At 44.3% G+C, this 20,415-nt stretch overlaps 1 protein-coding gene across 1 annotated transcript in view; it reads right to left on the bottom strand.

The window, feature by feature from the left end:
- CDYL (chromodomain Y like) overlaps positions 1-20,415 on the bottom strand; it is a 585,270-nt gene that overhangs the window by 188,639 nt on the left and 376,216 nt on the right. Inside the window, exon 4 of the mRNA XM_069613448.1 lies at positions 15,712-15,884. Within this exon, the coding sequence (XP_069469549.1) occupies positions 15,712-15,884 (173 nt within the window). The remainder of the gene's footprint in view (positions 1-15,711; positions 15,885-20,415) is intronic.

Raw genomic sequence — 20,415 nt, 5'->3', positions numbered from 1 at the left:
TGCCCCAAAAACAACCTAGGTTTGCCTTTTTGAGCCACTTTTCTCTCTCTCTCACACAGTCTTTGGCAATATAGGTTGTGTCAACTTCAAATGTTTACAAGCAGCAAGTTCCCTTCCCCACCTTTGCCTTTACTTCTCTGCCAACTGTTATCCCAAGTAATTACCCAGAAACCTCGTTGCCACTCTCGTGGCTTCAGGTAATGCTTGCACACTTGTATCTTAGGAAAGGTTTAACTGTTACTGGGATCCCAGTAATAGTTTAATTGCTTTTTGGCTCTGAGAAAGGTTGCTTTCAATCTTAGTATGGGGAGACTCTTGGCTTGGGCTTGCGTGCTCTTCTCTTCAATTGCAAGTACACTCTTTAACTGCTTAACTTCCTTTATAAGAAATGAATATTAAATTTATTTATTGAGCATGTGTATGGGCCTATACAGCAGAAAGTGTTTCCAGATGCCACAAGCCAAAAAAGGGGGTGGGGACATAGGAGAAAACAACAATAACGGTCCTACTAGGCCTTGTGACATTCGGACTGTGCACATGCAGTATCAACAAGTGCAGGGGGAGGGGGCAGGTGAGGACAAGGGATGGGGGAGGGAGAGGGTTAAGGAGGGAGATGTGTTGGAGGGAGGAGGCCCAAGGAGCTGGGTAAGTGCCAAGGGGAACAAGGGGTAGGGGTGAATGGTGACAGAGTGGGGGGGGGGGAGGGACCAGCCTAGGAAGGCTAGTCAAAGAACGGTGCCCGAGGGCAAGAGCTGGTATGAAGGGGTGAGAGGGGCCTGCCCATGGGACTCATAAGGGACACAGGCAACCAGTCATAGTGGCAGAAGGAGACTAGCAGGGGAGAGGAAAGGAGGACGAGAAAGGAAAGTCTTGAGAAGCTTCTGGCTCAAGTCGGAGAGGGGCAGGGAGGCCGTGACAGAGCAAGGCTTCTGCAGAAGAGAGATCTACTCCCCCACTCTCTGCTTGGAGAAACGTCTGATCTGCAGGGAGTTGGAGCTAGAGGACCGAAGGAGTCTTGTGGATGATGCAGAGGATCTTGAATTTGATCCTTGCAACCACTGCGAGGCAGTGTAGAGATTTTAGAGCTGGAGAGATGCGGTCCCTGGGCTTCAGGCCAAGGATACGCCTTCCAGTCCTATTCTGGATTAGTTGAAGAGGGCCGAGTGAGGAAAGGAGGTAGCAGTAATCAAGCCTTGGGAGAACCAGAGCTCTGGAGACATTGAGTTTCAGGGGGAAGGTGAGGAAAGGGAGAATGCCTCTGAGCAGGTGAAGCTGACAGTGGGCCATCTTGGCAAGGTCAGCGAAAGGATGTGAGAAGGAGAGAGGGGAGTCAAAGATGATACCCAAGTTTTTAGCCTCACACAAGGTTGAGGGGAGGGGGGCCCAAGTAGGGCAGCCAGAGTGTAGGAGGGAGTATGCGTCCCAATGAGAAGGATCCCAGTCTTGCAGCATTAAGGCAAAAATCGTTATCACACCGTGCCTGAATAGCAGTCAGACAGTCAGGAATGAGAGATGGAGGAAGAGGAAGGAAGCTTAAAGGAGAGCTCTGTGTCATGTGCATAATACTAGAAATGAGGAGAGCAGGAGGAGATCAAGTGGGCTAGAGGGGCTAGGTAAATGTTGAAATGCCATGGCAAGAGGACAGCGCTCTCAGGGACACTGCAAGTCGAGAGTGAGGTGGAGTAGAGAAAGGGGCTCAGTTGCACTTGGGAAGGTTGATTCGAGAGGAAAGAGGTTAAGCAATCCAGTGCTCAGTCTGTGATGCCCAGGGTATCGCAGAGCTGATTTAGGAGGATGGAATGATTGCCTGTCAAAGGCAGAGGACAGATCGAGGAGAAGAAGGGCGGAAGGAGAGTAGGAGTCAAGATTAGAGAGCAAGTCATCACGGGTGTTCAGGAGAGCAGGTTCCGTGCCTCTGGCTGCTTCAACGCCAGACTCGTGGTCATGAAGGCAGCCAACAGATTGAGTGTGTTGGATTAGTTGGGAGATGACCAACTTCTCCAGGAGTTTGCCAAGATGGGGTAGTGGAGATAGGGTGGTAGTTAGCCGGGCAGGAAGATTAAGCAGACAGCTTTTTTTTAGGATGGGGTGAACAAGGCAGTGCTTGAGGGGTGAAGAGCCAGTGGCAAAATGGTGGTAACAGAACTCAGCCAAGGAGGGAGTGAGAGGCAATGTTTTCCTTGATAGTTCTAGAGGAGCAGGGAAGCACCTGTTTGGATGAGACTTTCAGTGCAGACTGTCTTGGTGATCTCATCCAGTGCTAGGGATGAGTAGGGTGAACAAGGGGTGTGGGGAGGCCTGCATTCAGGTGGGGGGGAGGGGCATTGAGGAGAGATGGGACAGTTTTAGTTGTGAAATGGGTGGCCAACGCCATGCAGGGGGCTTGAGAGGGAATAATAAATGTGGAGACTGCAGTAGGATTGGCAGGTTTCTTGCAGATTTTGAAAGGTTCAGCCCTGTTTGTGGCCCCAGAGATACAGGATTGGATATGGGTCCATTTCTTGGAGTGGATAGTCTGTATTGCCTTTGGAGCAGGCGACAGGTCAATCTGTCAGAGAATGTGCTAGAAGCCAGCCACTTCCGTTCTGCAACTTTGCATTGCGTTTCAACGAAGTCAGAATCCTACCAACTATTGCACTTTGAAGCAGGCTCCATACTGATCATCATAGCAGGGGCAAGGATGTCAAGAGTTTTGGAGAAGGAGAGGTGAAGGTTAGCAAGAGCTGAGACAGTGTGAGAGTTAAGGTTAAAGGTATTTATATAGCGCACAGTCACCAACAGTGTTGGTCTCCAGGGAATCAGGTGGATCTGTAAACAAAGAGGTGGGGGATGGGTAAGTGGGTGAAGAGGGCGTAGGAAAGTGAGAAGGTGGTGTCCTGTTGGCAGCTTCAGTTCGGTTTTCACTGTGCGGTGAGCTCAGGTGTGGATATGTGTTGATTGATTGTTGTTGCTGTGTGGTGAAGTTGCTGTGAGGGTTACTGTGAGAGAAGTGGTTGTGTGGGTTTTTGTGTGAATAGTAGGAATGGGGGAGTGAAGGATGCAGCAAAAGCAGATAGTGACACTCGCTTCACCGGTCGAATGACGGAGAAGGAAACTGGCAATGAGGGCAGAGGCTTAACCAGGGAGCCCACAGGCTCCAGATGGGAGGAGAGGAGAGAATGGACAGGCCAGGAGAAAGGAGTAGTGAGAGGGTTAGAGAGCGAGATATCAGCAGTGATGAGTGCATCCAAGGTGGTCCCGGCTGTGTGGGTTGGGCTAGAGGGAGGAATGTTGAGAGTTGCAGAGGTTGCGAAAGTGTAGATTGGCCGCATCAGGAGAGTGCAGATGGATATTGAAGTCTCCAAGGAGGAAAAGCTTAGAGGAAGGGGTCAGCAGAGAGCAGGCAAGGTCGGCACACTCCGGAACGAGAGGGGGCCAGGAGGCCTGTAGATGGTAGCGAGAGTGAGCGAGAGGGTAGGAGAGATGTAAAGCTTGCAAACATTCAAAGGAAGAGTAATTTGGGTGGAATAAAGACTAGAGTTCAGTGTTCAATTTGAAAGCAAAATTAGGCACAAGCGACCACTCCTTTATGTAGTTTTGCCAGGTTACCAGTTTAACAATGGTCTTAATGTTAAATGTTCAGCAATGACCTTCACAACATTTACTCTCGGTTAACAGCAAAATAGCCGACATCGGGCGACAATTAGCTCCTTGAAGGTAAGGGTCGATAAAGAGAGCACACGTATTACTGAGGCCGAAAATCGGATTGGCACCAATGAGGACTCTATACTACAGCACAGCCGTGACATCGCCCAACTGAAGGGAGACCTCGAATCCCAGTCCAGGAGAAATAACATCCGTCTGGTCGGGGTGGCCGAGACCTTCGGCAGGGGGTCCATGGAACGCCAGGTGGAATCTCTCCTGAAAGACCTTCTAGGCCCAGACCCTTTCTCAGACCATTTCCTTGTGGAGCGTGCTCACCGTACATCGGCTCCTCCTCCTAAACCCAGAGCGCCGCCTCGTACGATAATCGCCCGTCTCCTCAACTATAGGGACAGAGATGCTATCCTTCGGAGGGCCAGAGAAAAAGGTACTCTACTCTTTGAAAACAGCAGAATACACATATACCCGGACTTCTCCATACATATACAAACATTAAGAAGATCCTATGAACCGGTCAAGAAACAACTGAGGCTGCGTCAGGTTCCCTGTTTTCCCGGCGAAAATGAGGATCCAATATGGAGGACGGGCGCACTTCTTTGAAAATCCTACGGAAGCTATGTTATATGTTGAAGCCTCTATCCCTCTACCTCCCTGGGACCGGGCGCTGCCTCAGAATGGGCCGCCCGGCCCATCGGGGAGCCGGATGAACCCGCCGGCTGATGCACTCCAACCCTGACCACGCTGTTGCATTGTCTGGAAATACAAGTGGTGAGGTTGCCCTGATCATTATTGCATGTTTGGAGTAGGGCCATGAGGGCCTCCTGGGATTGCGGACATGTGAGTACGGTCTTCACCCCCAGGGGCATTCCCAAGTTATGTTTCAAGGGATACATCATCGGGTTGGGGTTGATGATGCGGGTGGGGTGGGGGAGGGGTATTCGAGAGTGGGCTATGCCTGGCTGTATGCTAGGTCTGTTTGGAGAATTGTTGGTGGGGGGAGTTATAATGTTAAATTCAGAGAGCGGTTGTATAGCAAGATGCCCGTATCACCCGCGACAGGGACGGGGCTACAGACAGATGATTCCTCCAAGATACAATTATGACACAGGTTAACAAGGGTTTAAATATCAGGCTACTTTCCTGGAACGTACGCAGGCTTAACAACCCGGTTAAAGCCAGGAAGATCACGGCATATGTTGAACGCCACAACCCTCACATTCTTTATATACAGGAGACACATGCACTAGGAAATGTCACTGCCAAATTCCTACCACGATGGGGCCCCCACAGGTACTACACGGAATACTCTACGCAATCCAGGGGAGTGTTGACTCTCATACATCCCAAACTGTGCTTTAAATACCACTCTAGTAAAATAGACGTGCACGGTAGATATGCACTGGTATGGGGCGAGCTGGTGGGACACCAAATAATTCTTGTCAATACATATGAACCTAACCGGGACGACCAACAATTCTACTGTACACTACTTGATGTCTTGTCCACAACAGGGCAGGCACAAATAATCTGGGGCGGGGATTTCAATAAGATATTAGATCAGTCCCTGGACCGCTCCAAAGTCACCCCTAGAGCCCCGAACAGAGCTGCATTGGTGGTGACGCAGATCATGGAACAGGTGAATATGATAGACGCATGGCGCACTCTGCACCCGCACGAGAAGAAATTCACCTTTTATTCGTCAGTCCATGACTCCAACTCGCGCATAGACTACTGGCTTATTAGCTCATCCCTAGCCGGCACAGTCTCTGACTGTGCAATTCACCCCCGCACCCTTTCCGATCACTCACCAGTAACATTAGATATTAAACTAGGCGACACCCCACCTCCAGCTAGAAGATGCAGACTGTCCCCTGCCATTCTTAGGGACTTCAATATCTGTGAAGCCTTACACACAGAAATTGCGGAATTTATGGAAATTAACGAGGGCTCCGTGTCCACCTATGCTACCCTGTGGGAGGCATTCAAGGTCTGGATACGGGGTACTATTCTTGGCAAATCCACAGGTATGTTGAAGGCCGTGCGTAGGGAACTGGGTATAGCCGAAGCCAAAATAGACCTGCTACAAACTGAATACAGCATCACGCAGGATAAGGAAACGTTAGCAAAAATTCATCTCACGCTAAAAGTATTTAATGTGCTAGCCAGCAGGGAAGTCCTATACATGGCTGCGCCAACCAAGGCCTGCAGATATGGGGAGAGCAACAAGGCCGGGAAATTCCTCGCCAATATGCTTAAGACCGACAGGCACCATAGCCTGATTCCTAGCATCCTAACTCCGGCAGGGGTAATAGTCAACAGGGAGCAAGACATTAACTCCGCTTTTGCTGGGTTCTACTCCTCCCTATACTCTAACCATGATACAAGGACTAGGGAAGACACATTCCAGTACCTAGATAACCTAGACCTCCCTACACTGACCACTGAGACCCGTAACATACTAGATCAACCTATCACAATTGAAGAAATTAAAGAAGCCATTAAATCCCTCTCAGGTGGCCGTGCCCCTGGCTCGGATGGCCTTATTGCAGAATTATATAAAGAGTTCCAGAGCGAGTTGGCCCCGCTGCTGTTGAAGGTGTGGGAAGAAGCGATGGACCGGGGTGCCCTTCCGGAGTCAATGCGCGAAGCTATCATTACTGTCCTCCTAAAGCCCCGCAGACCGGCACAGGATATGGCGTCTTACTGACCCCTTTCGCTGATAAATACTGACGCGAAGGTTTTCGCTAAAGTACTGGCCACCAGACTCCTTCCTTATATGTCAATCCTGGTCCATCCAGATCAGGCTGGCTTTATACCAAACAGGTCTACAGCACTCAACCTGAGATGCCTATTCAATGTAATGGCACAGATAGACCCGGACGCGAAGGCGGCCGTTGTGGCCCTGGATGCCGAAAAGGCTTTTGACTCCGTGTCCTGGACATACCTCTTCCTGGTGCTCGAGCGGTTTGGCCTTGGCCGGTACTTCATCGGATGTGTACGGTTGCTGTACACCTGTCCATCTGCTAGGATTGTGACCAACATCACTCTATCCCCTATGTTTCATTTGCACCGAGGGACCAGGCAGGGCTGCCCCTTCTCACCTATACTTTTCGCCCTTACTATCGAGCCAATGGCGGAATATATACGTCAGAATCACTCGCACAGAAGTCTTAGAATGACTGGCCCCCCCGTAGATCATATCATTGTACGCAGATGACACCCTTCTGTACGTCCGGGACCCAGAGGAGAATGTGCAACACATTATGTCAGACATTCACGAGTTCTCTGAACACTCGGGATACAGGATCAATGTCCCCAAGTCCGAGATATTCCCATTGACCATTGGGGCAGGAGACCTCTCCGGGATTGCAGGGTTTAGAAACCAGGTTCCAGACGTGGGCGAATCTCCCGCTGTCCCTATATGGCCGAGTTGCAATACTCAAAATGGTTGTCCTCCCCAAACTCCTATACTATTTTAACAACATCCCGATCTGGCCTGGCAAGCCTTTCTTCGTGAAACTCAAGTCACTTGCTTCCACTTTCATCTGGAACGGGAAGACGGCCAGGCTAGGTTGGGACAAGATGGTGGAACCATTCCCACAGGGTGGTATTGCAACCCCTGATTTCGAATTGTATTATCTGGCTGCACAGGCTCAATTTGCATTGGTTCGACCCCGAGGATACAGCTCCCCACATCCCCATTGAAAAGCATGCTGTCCGCCCCAACGACATTAGGTCAGTTCTCCTCAACCCGGTTTATGGAGATAATTGCCCGTTTGACCCAGTGTACACAACCACTCAGGCTTGGGCCAAGATATATAAAAGAATTGGCCTAGAGAACCCCTACGACCCAGAGATCCCTTTATGGAACTTCTCGAGCATCTCCCCAACTTTTGATAAAGCCCTAGAACAATCCTGGGATCCCAATAAGCTTTTTACATTGCGGGATATGTTCCCTGACGGCACGTACTGCGAACTCACAGACTTCATTGAAGCGGTGGGAGGTGGGCAGCTCAAGCGTTTTCAGTACCATCACATGAGATCCGCCTTTGCTGCTAGATGGCCAACTTTCCCGATAGAGCCCCAGGTACACGTATGCATTAGGGCAATAATATCCGCAAATAGCCATAACAAAGGAGTCTCGATGGTATACTCATCAGTACAGACCCACTCCCCGTCACGTAACACAATAAAAGAAACATGGGAAAGGGACGTGGGCACACAGATTGACGATATTAGGTGGGCCCGCTACTGCCGACTCACTAGATCTGTTTCTATGAACGCAGGGCTCCGATTGATTCAATTTAAAGTCTTGAACCAACTGCACCTATGTATGGTAAACGATGAGGAACTTTTTGTGCTATCGGTCCCGTCACCTTGTTGACCTAAAGACATTTGGTCACTGCTGCGCCTGTACTTGTTGAATCTGATGCCCGATGCTGTTGTAACACCTACTTCTTCACCCTGATATGCTATGCCTCATGCAGAATGTATGTATGCCAATAATGCAATCATATCTACTATGTGTCATGCTTCTTATCCTGCTGTCTTGCTGATCACCTGCTCTCTTAATAAAATACATGTTTTAAAAAAAAAAACAATGGCCTTTCGCAGGAATTGATCTTCACGTGAGTAAATGGGAACTACCCGATACACACGAGTACTACTTTTCCATTGTTCTCTTATTAATGTTTCAATGAACAGCTTCAATTCTCTGACTATACGCGAGTGAATAGGAAACTGGATATTGTTGCTGGCAGTGCTCACACAAGGAATCAGAACGCCAGGTTTCACTCACCAGCTTCTATACAACTTGCTCTGTGGGTTATACAACTTCCACAATTTATGGCTTCACAGGAGCCCACACCTTTCTTCGTTGAAGGGGTCTCCAGTCCAGCCACTCGTTTAAGGAGCCCCTCTCACTCCTGAGACCCACGGCTTGACAACTCTTTGCCTCAGTTTCCAATACGTTCCCTGCATGGCAACCATGGTAATCAGGCTCACATGGGGAAAGACAGCCTTCCTGTGCGCCTTTCCGCTGTGCAGCCTCTGCACTTCAGAGTTTGTGGGGGGGACATGACCCTCTCAGAACAAGCCGGTAACATCTGCTTTATCCACGTTTCTCTGGTTCTCCCCCTTCTGCTTGGTTTGCCAGCTCGGTGCCATCTTCGGTCTTCTTCTGCTACTACAGCACACACTCAAGTAACAGTTGCAGCTCCTTCTGAATGCTTGCATCGGCAGGGGCCTTTTATGTCTCCCAATGTCCTTCCTGGGTGGGCAGTTAGGCTTCGTAGCCTGACTACTGCTAAAACATACCTCTTCAGCCCTCTTCCTCGTCCCAGTACTTATGGGACTCGTAATCCCTAACAACAAAGTTAGTTCTTTTATATAGCTTCTGCTTTTTAAGGGTAGATTTAATTCCTGTAAAGTTATTTGAGGATCAATCTTTAGTATTTGTAGTTGCAGAGGAAGACAGCATACTTAAGGCAATTCTGCTAGGTCCTTTTACCTTATACCTTTTGGAGTAAGGAGGATTTTTATCCTGAGGCACCTTGAAATATCTTTGTTTTTTCACGTTTCATGGTATTTGTGTTCAGATCCACCGATTCTATGTGTGGTTCAGATACATTATAATGGCAATATGCTATTACCTGTTTTGGCAATTTAGAAAGATGTTTCTTTTCAAAGGACAAATACTGTGTCTCATCCCACAGGATTTCCTCACCACCCTGGGCCTCGGCTCCTCCCAGGTGATCCTCCCGCAGTACACCACTCCAAAGTCAGTATCAGTAGGTGCCTGCCTTTCTCTGACTACCTGGGAGGAGACTTTAGGCAGGGTTTCAATTAGGGACTTGTAGGATTCTTCACACACTGGTAAGTAGTGAAAATGAACAAGAGGGTGTAAAGGTGTGTGGATGGAAGATTGGATGGGTGTGTGGTTGGGTAGGATAGTCAGAGGGGGAAGAACAGGTAGAAAAAGAGATCAAGGGCAGTGAGTGCGAGGAGGAGACTAAAGTTGCACCCTTTGAGCACAAACCCTGTGAATTATGTGGCATGAAACAGGTGGTGTAGATGAAATAGGAGAGCAAAGGTATCCATCCAAATTGGTTGCAGCCGAGGTCTCGGCCTTTAAAGGAGCAAAAATGCCTTGTTAGTTATAAAAGACTTCCAGATCTACATTTCCCAGCAATATATCATGCCACTGTTATGGGTAACTACACAGAAACACTGCCTTGTATACCAAACCACCTTGATTTCACCGCTTTGTGTTACTTCATATGATCATCTAGAAATATGATCTACCGGATCAGGGATTTCCATAGCGACAGGCTAAGGACAGAAAGCCAGCAAGTCTACATTTGGGGACAGTTACTATGCAAAACCCACCACAGCGCAGATCTCGGACTGCCTCATACTCTATCACCATCTTGTGGTAGTCTAAAAAAGAATGCTGTTACTTAACCTGTGCAGCAACGGCAATGATTGAATACTGTGGATGAGGTGGTCCAGCCATAGCAGTATAGAGGCTGCACCATTGTCACATTTTGTATTCTCTGGAGCCTGTTTAATTTTCTCTTTGGTATACTCAAGCAGACTGGATTCTGATACCAAATTTAAATTGATAAGAAATATTGATTACCAATGCTTTGTGAGGAAACACCAACTAAAACATTGCATGCATCTTAGCTTAAAAGAAGATGGATTTTATAATGGTGATCATCTGTGGGTGGATTTGAAAAAGGAAGACATCCTGTCCAAACATTCCCGATACAGGACTCTGGCAAACTGAGGTAGGGACCAGCTTCACTCAGGTGACCAAATAAGAACCTCTGGTTTTTTGAGGTTGACTTTAAACCGATTTCTTGTCTTCCAAAACGCAAACTCAACAAAGCTTTTGTAAATTGCTTCCACTTGGAACATCAGTTTTCCATCGAAATTGATAAGGAGCAAAACAGTGTCTTCATGGTAAAATTCACGTACGTGTAGCTATGGCTCTCCGGCCTTCTCAACTTGTTGGGAAAGGCCTGCACTGCAGCAGACCAGGCCGTAAAATTGCTCCTTGGATGGAACATAAAGCAACAATGGAATTTAGAAAAGAAAACATGTACACAAACTCTCATTACGTACCCAGGTACCGACCCTCCACTGAACAACTGTGCTCCATGCCTCAACTACTAATGTGCACATTTTAATGCCAAGCATATTCAAACAAAGTTGGCATATGTTTTTTTTTAACTTTGTTTTTATTGAACAATTCAAAATATAACAGAAAAACCAGGAGACCCTGGCCATTACTTTCAATACTTTTACAAGAGAAACATGTCAGAATGTACTCCCTCCCACCTCCCTCCCGCACATAAGCTTACCAGGCTCCATCAGGCGACGGACACAGGAAGCAAAGGGAAAAAGAGTAAAACCAAAATACTAGGCTAAACAGTTCATATATAAGGGCCCAAAAAAAAAAAAATCTGACGAATAATCGTGCAAGGGAAAAAACAGACTCCCTCAGCTCATCTAGGCTACAGTCTCATAGCTACACATTGTTCATTCAGAAGAACCCCCGTTCAATCCTGCTCAAAGGAAGGCATAGCATTATTGGAAATTGCAGACAGTTTTTCATATGTAAAAATTGCCCACAGCTTGCTAAGCCATTCCGTCTTAGAGGGAGCGGAAGCACCCCTCCACTTTTGGGAGTTGGCATATGTTAAAGGGGATGGCTGGGGAAAAGCCATGACAGAGGAAGAGCCCCCACTATAGGTGACCTTATAACAAAGAAGGTAGCGTTTTGTTATTGTTACTATTCTTCTGTTCATTAGGCTCCCACTTTCCAAACGTGTTGGGAACAGATTACAGAGCAAACAAATGTATGCGGAGGAGGGGTAGCATATGTCAGGAAGATTCAAGCAAATGGATTAGCCAACACTTTGTGGCTGAAAGAAGCATCTCGCCTGGAAGAATATAGGGTATAGTGCTTGCAGAACACACAGGAGTAGTACAGGTGCCTGCCAGACCCATCTCGGAAAGTGGCACAAGCCCCTGGAAGGCTACTAGTGTTCCCTTAGATCTGGAGAGTTGGAATTGTAACAGAAGGGGCATGCAGTGAATATACCTTAGTGATTCATGATAATCATCTGGCAATAAAAGCATTGGCAGACTTGAGTCCAGGTAAAACCATGAGGGGAAAAAGAAAATTATTCAACCTGCTCTGGCCACTTACAAATTGCAGAGGTTTCCTTAGCCGGAGAACCAGAAGGCCGTGGCTTAAGGATGGAGAAATGAATCTCCTCCTTTAAGTGAAAACCGGAGAGGATCTTTGCGATTGAACAGTATGAAGGGTGGACCTGTACTAAGAACCACCTTGTCAGCATGAACGACCATGTATGGCTCCTTCAAGGCTTTCAACTCGCTCATCCTCCTAGAAGAAGTGATCACAACTTGGTAGGCAGGTTTTCGGGCAAAGAGGTGAAGGTCACAGGAAGCCAAGGGCTCAAAAGGCTTCTGCACAAGGGAAGATAGGATCAAGCTCCAGTGAGGGTGAGTTTTTTCGCCAGGGATGAAGGGGAAGGAGTCCATCAAAGTGACATCCAATGGCCTTGTTCTGGAGGGAATATATCACGTTTGCAAGAGTAATTTTTAATGCCAAGTGATGCCTTTATGGGAAAGAGGACATTCTTGGACAGCTTCCAGAAAGCGAGCAGACTTACTTTGCCAAGTACTTCATTTCCCCCCTAAAAATTGCTGCAAATCGTGCACTGCCGGCAGTGACATTGTGAATGCAAGCAGCACCCACAAGCTGTGATCTGGACAGTGCTGCTGGTTGTGGAGTTGAGCTACAGAGTGTCTGCAGGCAAACAGATCTGGGTGGCAGAGTTTACAGCTGAGAGAGTGGCACACTACAATGAGCATTGGGAGTGGGCTGTGATATTTACTCTCCCACATTTACCCTCCCTGCTCAAACCCTCCAATTGCACAAAAATTGTTAATCATTCTCTTTCCCTGTAACTGCCACTGTTACACTTGATGAACTTGTCAGCTGTTTAACTGTTGCTGCGCTGCTGCCTCGCCTTAGAATTGGGCAGCAGCAGTTGGGTGTGAAGCAAACAGCTCACCGATTACCACAACCATAGAGCACAAGTTACATCTCTTGGTCCCCTGTGGTGCTCTGGCGGAGGAGCAGAATTAAATTAAACACTCTGCTTTCTTTTTGGTCTTTCAGACAACCTGAAACGATTATGTGGGTACTATCCAACATTAGATTTCTATTATTATAAAAACAACTCGATGCTGGTCACACTGCCAACTAGCAGTGGGCCGGTCAGAGTTGTAGATGGACTGCAACTGCCTGTAAAACCAAGTGCGTGTTGGTGGCTTTCTGTTTACAGCCATTTTTATTTCTATTTTAGTAGTGTATCGGTCGCTGAAAAATGTGTGCTGCTGTTTCTAACCCAATTAATTATAAAATATATCATCCTGCCAAAGGTGGGGAGGGGAACAGACTTAAGCAAACCTCATGATCCAATCGGGTATTCCCTGTTGAGATGCTGGTGGCAACTATTATTTGACTATTGATAGTCTATTTGAATGCTAAATAATATCTGGATTAACACAGAGATCTACACATGGATGCATTTTAATTTAACACATTTGTTGTTAGTATTTTTTAACAAAACCTTCCTTGAAACAGCATCGCACCGAGCTAACATTTAATTTTTATGTTCATTGTGAACAACAAGCATGGTGGATAGTGACATAATCCTGTATTAGTTACCATATCGTCATTTTTGCCAGCAAAGCTAGCATTAAAGTCATTTAGAAGACTGAAAAATAGGTAAGCATTGGAAATCCAAAACACATTACCACTCCCGAGTAAAAAAGCTTCTACAGTGCATGCAGAGGCTTTGAGTTGACAGACTTACTTTTGCACCCTACTTGCCCGCAATCCACACAAGAGGCATGCAAAACATCCAAAAGGGGTCCCTCTTTAGGTCGAACTGCAAGGAGGACACTAGCCAATTGTAAGTTCACAATAGCAATGGCAAATGAGTTGCGAGAGGTACTGTACATGTTCTGGGACAGCAGAGGGCCAGTCCCGTTTGATCAAATCTCTATTCTTCCATAGCAACCTGGGAATGTTTATTTTTTGAGACCATCATATACAAAGTTGTTAGAGACTGAGACAATCCGTGTCATAAGGGCAAGATTGTAAATAAAGTACGATTCACTGAAAACATGATCCAAGAGCTCAGAACCTCCATAATTGACGGGACATGAGAATAGGGAATAGCAAGTGTGAAGATAGGAGGTCTACCAGCAAGAGCAGAATGAAAAATCGCAGCAGTGCTCTGATTGAGTTGGGAAATTGAATAGCAATGATCATGTCCAATCCAAATCGATTAAACAGTCGCTCAACAAAACCCTTCTCAACGTAACTGAAGCCCAAAAATCTAAAGATCCCAAGACTGACGTGAAGGTTCAGGAATCTATAGTAGTTGGTCAAAAGAAGCATCCCACCAAGCATTATAACTGCAAGAATGGGTACCTGCTTGAAAGCACTTGGTCTGACTGAGAGGCAAACCAAAGAGTGATCGAAGAAGCATTAGGAATGCCAAAAGTTAGGGCTTTTGTGTAGGCATGTGAAAGGTACTAGCCAGGAACTGCCGTAGTGGTATTATATGGCCATTGATGGTAGCATGTGCAAAATGGTGTGCGTGCCTGGGCATCTAACATCAGTGCCTTGCAAACGCCCAATACTTATGCACAAGCAATAACTCTTGGCTTTGCCAATGCTCTTTAACAAGACTTCAGTGCAGGACACACTTAGTGCTTATAAATTGAGTGGCTGAAGGCAGACCTGATTAAGCCATTTTTATTACAGCAGCAGGGCATTTACAAGTCCAATTAAGTCTTTGCCATCAGAAGACTGCTTTAAAAAAGGACTGGCAGGCACTTTGAGTGCAAAGATGGTAAGGCCTGATTAAAGCGAGCTGAAAGAGTTCCCCATAGCAGGTGTTTCGGGGGGGAGGGGCAGGAAGTGGGTGGGAATGGCCATAGGGATTAGCATGGCCATGGCCAGTCAATGGGTGTGCAAATAACCAAACACCTACAAGCTTTGTGTCCCACCTCATATGCCAGTTCTACCCATCTGTACTCTACTGCAATAGATTTGGCTTATAGTTGGCACTAAAGCACCACCTAATAGCCCAAACTAAAAAACAGTGATTATATTAACAGGGAGCATGCCATTCCCAAAGAAAGCCATGACTTTCTAAAAACAAAGTCATGTACTGGTTTAGATAGGTTAAAACCAACAGTTTAATTATTCAGGAGGATATTAGGAGGGTTTAAAGGGTCAGAGCAGTGAGGATATTAGGAGGGTTTAAAGGGTCAGAGCAGTGGGTGGTCACGCTAGGAAAGTTGGCATGAGATGCATAGTGTTAGTTTTCAACAATGCCAATATGCCTGAGGGCAACAACTGCAATGGACACCAGGTTATTTCACCCAATTCCATAAACATAAGATTTCGTCCAGTGGATTTGACACCCCCACAATCATATTCAATGAGTGTAGAGTTGGGGGAATGGTGTGTATACAGAAAGTGTGCCATTTGAGGTACCATATTTAAACCCATGAAATGTTACTTCTCAATGGCTGCCATATTGGTATACACTTTCTCAGTTATCAGAAGGTACTGCATGAAGAAAAGAAAATAGCAATAGTTTACAAAAACATATTAAACAACTGGAATTAAAACAGTGCAACATTTCAAGTTGAAAGCTACTAGCCAGGGAAAAAAGTAGCTTGCCCCCTTCAGTAGTTCCAAGGAAGAAATACACAATGTTCTGCTCGCCCAACTATCGTTAGAGGCAAGTGTACATTTTGAGGCCTGTTAAGAATATGAAAATGCACAGAGAAGAAAGGTAAAATTAAACAAATTGGTGCCAACTGCAGAATGATTTGTAGAACATAATTTGCATAGGGCTTTTCAGCCACAATTATAGAATTAAATGTTTCGAAAACAAAATATACAACACGTGTTTACAAATTTAAAAAAAACAATTTTATACTTACTTAATTGTGTCTACCATTTTAGTACTCTCCCTTTTCCGATCATCTGTCAAACGGCGTATGAAATATATAAAATCGAGACCACCGCAGAAGACACTACCAACTGCACTTAGCAGCACAAGTTTGCTGTCATCTGCAGCTGCTGTATTCATTGCACTCTGGACCTCCTTCATTACCTACAAAATGAATTACTTTAGTCAGGGATTTGGTTTAATATAAAACACTTCCGAGATATGCCATTTCCCATTAATTGAGGTCATGATGAAAACAGTTCTGAACATTGAACAAGGTATTCACACTACATTTGATAAGTGACAGGATGACAACACTTATAGAGAACCTTTGTGTGAATATTAGGAAATTGATACAATGGGAACACAAATAATGAACACATAGCAGTAGACCATGCAAAACCTCGCTCAAATAGATCCCTAGTACATGTATGCCACCGGCTGCATTAATATATATATATATATATATATATATATATATATATATACACATTTAGTGAATATAAGGTGCTCTGATAACCTGTAAAATTCAGTGTAAAGAGCTTGGCTGAAGCTTTACACAAAGCCTAAATTCTATTGAAATTACAAGTTATGTAATATATGACATCATAGATTGCATCAATGATGTCACCACTAATAACATCATGTATCAAAATGAAGTGCATGCATTGTTGTAAAGAATTAGTGTGCTTTGCCATCCTCACTGCCAGGGTAAAATGAATTAGTATGTTTTGACATCGTAATAGCGATAGGGTAAGTGGAAACGGGGCCTGCTTTTATGTACATTGGCAAAAACTTAAATTTACATTCTTCAAAATTGCCATCAATGAAAATGACCATCACTAGGCAGAATCTGATGGTTTATGAAGGGTATTGTGAATATAAATACCTTTACAAAACAAGCACTGTATTTGACTGATTATAGCAATGGAATTTCCCAGTGTAATAGTGAGCATCTACCTGGTCTGCATTTTAATTTAGATAGACACTAAAACACTTTAGTCATTCACAATTGCAATGAGTCTTCAAACTGTTGCACCTGTTTGTAGAGATCCACCAGAGTAGGTGGTACTTATTGCAGTAAAATGGACAGGGAAGTCAGTTGTCAAGACATTTGTAGATAACTCAAAGTTCTTAATCTAAAGTCCCCATGTTTTATTTTGAATAAAAATAAAAATATATAATGTCTATATTCTTATAACATGCAGAGGGTTGTAAACTGGAGGCCATTTTGAAATAACTCAATTCAACACCTTAAAGGTGTTGTGATGCAAAGTATGTTTACAGGAACAAGCAACCTCACCAGATAAAATTACTTTTCACAATAACCTTTGAACGCTTGCATGAGCAAATCTGAAAATATTTAATAATAATATTTCGAGGCAGCCGCCTGTACATGCAACATTTTTAGAATTGTACATTAATGGGCACATAGTTTACATTTTTTTTTACTTTGATCGCTTTATGAACAACTTTTAAATTGGGGGCTTTTCCCATAGGAAAAAAAGATGTTTTCCAGCCCAAAATCTCTCAAAATAGGCTGCTTCGATTTTCGCACTTTTTTCCGGGCACCTAGATTTCATCTGGAATTGATGCACTGCTGAAAAAATATCTAGGAAAATGATTTTAATGATTTAAGATTTATCTATTCATGGCACATATACAATTACAAAGTTGTTGACTGAAAAAATATTAAAGTACAAACTACACGCCAACCATTCGCACTGCAACCAAGCCAACCATACACAAGCAGTCATAACTACACAAAACATACACCCTCATGCAAACTGCGTACACATTACAACATACACTAAAGCAAGGAAACAACATAACTCAAGCAACAATATGCAGCCAACATTATCATAGACACCCACACAACATATGCACTCACCACCACTGCGTACACATTACATCATACACTAAAGCAAGGAAAAACAATTATCCAAAAACAAATACCATGCAGAATACACAAACAAAAGTAAAGCAGCCCACTACTGCAATATATTATGTAGGCATTCAATAATATGGCCTAAAAATAAACAATTCCTCATATTAGTTAAATGTACTCCATAAACTCTACAAATACTTATATTTTGAATGTTTATGCTCTGGTGAAAAATATAATACAGGCCTTGTACTAAAAAGGTATGCATACATCAATTTACATTGATTTGTGCATGATTAATTTGTCTATGATTAGCACTTCCACGTATCAAAATTCCATGTATTGCTAAGCATGAAAATAAAAATGTTGTTCCTGGAAACAATCCTGTGGGGTGTAACAAGTCAGTTTTCATTTCAAAACATAATTCAGTTCCTCTTTGTTATACCAAATCATTGCCTCCAGCACGCATCACAATTACATCCCATATTTTGCCACTGTTTTCACAACAGGTTTCTTCATCATGTCTTTCCAGTTTGCACCCCAATAGCCATGGCATTCCACATTTGCATTTCCAAATGGTAGACAAGTCGGCACTCGTCTCACATAATGTTCAAGCCAGAACAACCAGGAGTCGCCAATGGTCAGTCTTTCCCTAAATTTAACCAAAAAATAAAATTATTTAATATTGTTAACATATTTCATACACACACAGAAATATAGAAAAATAAATGTACAAGCACACGCATAATGAAAAATTCAAACATATGATATATACACGCATACGAAACGTAACCTACAGGCGCATGAGTACTGTATATTAAGTACAAAACAATATACCTACGTGAATACCAAATGCACAATAATATAATTTGCTGTTGTGTGCATGTATACTGGTATGTTATTGTGATTTATACCGCTCAACGCTGCCATTTTCATGGTCACCAGGCGCTCTGGTCCATCTGAAAAGGAAGAAGGGTTTGGGTAGTGGGATAGAGAGGGGAAGTGCTAGAGAGCTTAACTTCGGAAAAAACAGTCACTGTGTACTGGGCTTGCTTTTAGTTGGTAAGGTTTAGGTTGTGGTTATGTTACGAGTGTGTGTGGGATGATTTTTGTGTAATTGGTTTAGTTTTCTGTAGTGTGTTGTGTTTAGTTGGGTGTTGCAGAGTGTGTGCATTTTGTGGTGGTTTTCTGAAGCAGTAGAAATATGTGTGTGTTTTGAGCATGCAGGATATCAGAAAGTTTCCATTAGGGTTAGTAGTCTATGCCCTTCTACGTGATGGTTATGTTGTTCTGGCAGGGTTCATATTCTTATATGGTGGTTTGTTTTAAAATAGTTCATTTTGATGGGGTATGTAGGTTTTGGTTCATTAGGTTTCGGTTGTTTTGGGTGTTTCTCTTGTGCTATGTTTACCGTTTGCCTTCGGTTTCCTGTTTAGCTTGGTGAGTCAAGGAGACATGTTTTTTGCAATTTTCTGAATTTTAGGTGGTCTTCTGTTGTTCATAATTGCCTTCGGGAGCGAGTTCTGAAGTTTTGCTGGAATGCAGAATAATGCTGATCCACCAAATTTCTGCTTGGAGCACTGTTTTGTTTCAAGGCGAATGTCATTGCTGGACGTGAGTGTTCGGTTTGGTTTGTAGATGGATATTTTTACCTGTATGAATTCCACTTCTTGGCTGTGGATTGCTCTGTGGGTTATGCAAAGTGTTTTGATGAAGATTCTTTTTTTGATTGTGATTTGTAATAACGCTGCAACAATACTTATACACATGTGACTGGAATCAAGCTGCACCGCTACTCATACGCACGCATGTATAATGCAAAATACACTTATATTGCAGATGCTTTACATTATTTACTGACAAAACATAATAAACATAAGATATAAACTACGAATGATACACACACACCACATTTGCTTGTGCACTTACCTCGTGCTCCATTTTAAAAAAACTGCAATGCCAACTTCTTTGCAAAACAAATTACTACCAAAAAATGTTTATTCACAGACAAACGTGGTAACAAATACTTCAGCGCATGCGCAGTGCATACTATTCCGTGTTACTATAGTAATCAACATGCAGAAACACTCTGCCAAACTTATTTTACTACAAAACGCATGTGCCATTTATGCTTTTAACCGCACCCAAATGCAGAACCTTTCCAACCACGACTAATAACAATATTAAAAACTTCAATTGAAAACAGTGACCAATGCGGATGCAGAATAAGTACCACGTACAATCTTTTTTCAATTATTTATAAAAATAACCAAGATGCTTTGCATAGGCCGACATCTAGTTGCTGGTGCAGAGTATTACAGGATCTATTTTCGATTTCGAAAAGGGACGTCGACAGGGAGTTTCTGTAATACTATCCTTACTGTTATGTGTACTGTACCCATGATCTGTGATGAATCAAGGGAATTCGTCTCTTCTCCCCAAGAGGGGAACCTCTTCCTGTTAGGCTAGGGAGGTGAGCCTGCTCCTCAATACCCTCCCTAGGGGTAGAGGCAAGTGGGACCTCACCAGGAGAAACTCCCATTTCTGTACAAGGACTCCCTTTCCCATGAGCAACTCCCTCAGGCTGGACATACCATGGCCTACATGGAATGTGTTAAAACATAAGTAAAAATTAATTGTCAAGACTGTGATGAAGAAACTCTAGGGGGATAGTGTTACCTTGGAAAACAAGGTTGTTTCCCCTTTAAATTGGGACGTCCACTTTACTGATACGAGAAGGTTAAAGGGCGTGCTGCCAAGGAGTAATGGGGCAGCTGGAGACAAGAAAGGAATGTAAGCGCAAGCTGTGTG

This window comes from Ambystoma mexicanum, chromosome 5p (assembly GCF_040938575.1).
Source record: "Ambystoma mexicanum isolate Mex_15411 chromosome 5p, UKY_AmexF1_1, whole genome shotgun sequence".
In the NCBI taxonomy this organism is placed as follows: Eukaryota; Metazoa; Chordata; class Amphibia; order Caudata; family Ambystomatidae; genus Ambystoma; species Ambystoma mexicanum.
Note: the sequence above shows the minus strand (reverse complement) of the source record. Positions and strands in the feature narration are given on the sequence as shown.